This window comes from Sinocyclocheilus anshuiensis, unplaced genomic scaffold, assembly GCF_001515605.1.
Source record: "Sinocyclocheilus anshuiensis isolate Anshui unplaced genomic scaffold, SAMN03320099.WGS_v1.1 scaffold2293, whole genome shotgun sequence".
In the NCBI taxonomy this organism is placed as follows: domain Eukaryota; kingdom Metazoa; phylum Chordata; class Actinopteri; order Cypriniformes; family Cyprinidae; genus Sinocyclocheilus; species Sinocyclocheilus anshuiensis.
This window is the reverse complement of record NW_015552765.1, coordinates 319,039-321,739: the sequence shown is the minus strand read 5'-3', so window position 1 is coordinate 321,739 and position 2,701 is coordinate 319,039. Positions and strand designations below refer to the sequence as shown.

Genomic DNA, 2,701 nt, shown 5'->3' with positions numbered 1-2,701 from the left:
TAGACTTAAACTACTTCAGTCTGTGTGCATTGAATTTATTTAATACACGAGTGTCACAATTTGAGTTGAATTACTGAAATAAATGAACTTTTCCACGGCATTCTAATTTATTGAGATGCACCAGTATGAGCGATGTGTTAGTAAAAGCTTGCCTTAGCAAACACTGCTAATGATTAGCTGTAGCTAATTCAGCTTGAGAACGTTCCTCACGCTGATAGATCCGACCGATCAGCCTCCTTCCACACTTTCATGAATCAAACGCACACTTGCCTAAAGAGTAATCAGGTTTTTCTGTAAGTGTGTGTGTGTGTGTGTTTGATATGCATTAAATGTATATATCAGCGCCAATCCCTGCTTACATTAATGTATAAAATGTACACACACACACACACACACACACACACATATATATATATATCACTAAAGTAAAGATATGCCACATGTCAAGTCACCCGTGATTTCTGAAAAGAGTTTTTCTTGCAAAGAAGGGAATTGAAACAGGAAGTTGGATAAAAACTTCACCAAACAAAAAAAGTGAAATGTTGCAGATGTCATACCACCAAAAAGTGCTAAAAGTACAGAAGAAAATCAGTATTTATTAGCACTGAAAATTTCTAAAATATATTAAACAATAGATTCCACTGTGAAATATTGGTTGTATTGAAGAATTAGGCACCCAGAAAATACAATTTTGTCATTAATTACTCATCCTCATATTCCCCTTCTGCTGGTCAACAACAGTAAACAGAAACTGAGGGTTTATAGCTTCAAAAAAGACACAAAAGCAGCATATGACTTATTGTAATAATCTGAGACAGGGTTATTATAGCTAATTACAACTAAAATTAAAAACATAAAAATGTTCTTGTTACTTAAAATAAAATGAATGTTGAAAAATAAAATAAAATGAAATTAAACTTTTTTTTTTATTTCAGCTAGTTGCCAGGGCTACATTTCTTAGGTGTGTTTAGTTTAACTTGAAATACTAAAACAACTAAAGCTAGACAAACAAAAAATAAATAAATAAAATAATAAAATAAAATAAAATAAAAAATAATAAAATACAAGATATAAAATACAAGAAAACACAAACATTTTTATTTAGTTGTCAAGGCTACATTTCTTATTTTGGTTTAGTTTAAATTGAAATACTAAAACAACGAACAAGTAAAAAATTGATCAAATTTATAAAGACAAATTTTAACATGCAATTGAAAACAGATCACATGAAAAATCTAATCTAGCTCTCTCTCTCTCTCTCTATAAACAATATAATAGTATATTACTGATAACACTGGTCTGAGGTCATTTAATAATGTTTTGGACAATGAAGTTGTTATTATTCACTGATTATCTTCCCTTCCTGCGATCTGTGATCCGTTGTTACCAGATCAGTGAATCAGTGAATCAGTGAATCAGTGAACTGAGAACCGAATCACTTTGATTCATAAATGAATCAGTCAGACTGATTTTGTGAACTGGACCAACGGATTCTGCCTCAAAAGTCATGAACGATTCAAGGGTGAGTAAATAATGACACAATTGTCATTTTTGGGTGAACTATCCGTTTAATAACCAAAAATTGTTTTCAATTTGAAAACCAATTAAACTAACAATCAATGTGCAAATGACGAGGAACATGTCGAGGTCCAGAGAAGCGCTGGTTTTAATACTCAGTGTTGTAGACGGTCAGATCTTTGGCATGCGTGACCAGCAGCTCCCAGGGAAACTGATTCACGGGTCGTTTGACCTTTGACCCCGTCTGTTTGCTCTCTTGCACCATGAGAACGATGTCTTCATCGTCTAATATCCGTATCAGATCACCCTCGGGGTCCCGGTAGTTCAAAGCAATATCTTCCACTTGAAAGATGCCCCTGAGGGGGGAAACAGAGAGAAACTAATTGCGTAGTAGTTTAGAGGTCATAGAAAAGTGCATATATAATTAGTATAATGCAATTTGAGGCCTCCATGTTGTGTCGCAGTCATGTGACCTTTATGCAAATGATACAACAGCAGCATTCGAATGACAGATCATTCAACATCATGCAAATGGGGTTTATTATTAAACATTACTCCAGTGCTACTCAACACGTGGCCCTCGAGACATCGTTTTGTGACCTGTGTGATGTCGTTTGTTGAAAGATTAAACATTAAAGGAAAAAAAAAAAATATCAGGCATTAAGACGTAAGAGTATGAACTATTCTCTTGTTTTTGAAGATCTCTCTGTTTGCTACTCATAACTGTTTTCTATACTGCAATAAATGTTGACATTTCACACATCGTAGATTGTTATTTTACAGTGTGATCGATTTAGCTCTAGAGTATGTAGATACTCTTAATTTAATAATCAAATGGGTTTTTCAAATAAAATTTGATATTTTCATTTTTTTCAAATGTATTAAATTTAGAATAGAAAATAAGATACATTATTATATATTATTCGTTTTATTACATATTAAATGAGTGTTATTATAATAATAATAATAATTAATAATTTTATATTTTTATATTTTTAATATTTAAGCAGTTAAATGAATAACTGAATATAATATACAATATAAAAATGTAGGATTTAAAAAATATATATTATATTACTAAATAACAATTAAATATTAATAAATGTCAACAATTAAACTCAAAATTTATATATATAAATAAAATATACTGGTGATTTAATATTTAAATTAAAAAAATATATAT

At 30.8% G+C, this 2,701-nt stretch overlaps 1 protein-coding gene across 1 annotated transcript in view; it reads right to left on the bottom strand.

The window, feature by feature from the left end:
• Nucleotides 1-1,226: 1,226 nt before the first annotated feature.
• Nucleotides 1,227-2,701, bottom strand: part of LOC107667893 (neutrophil cytosol factor 4-like) — a 21,172-nt gene continuing 19,697 nt past the window's right edge. Inside the window, exon 10 of the mRNA XM_016459633.1 lies at nt 1,227-1,874. Coding sequence (XP_016315119.1) covers nt 1,667-1,874 — 208 coding nt within the window. The 3' untranslated portion in view covers nt 1,227-1,666. The remainder of the gene's footprint in view (nt 1,875-2,701) is intronic.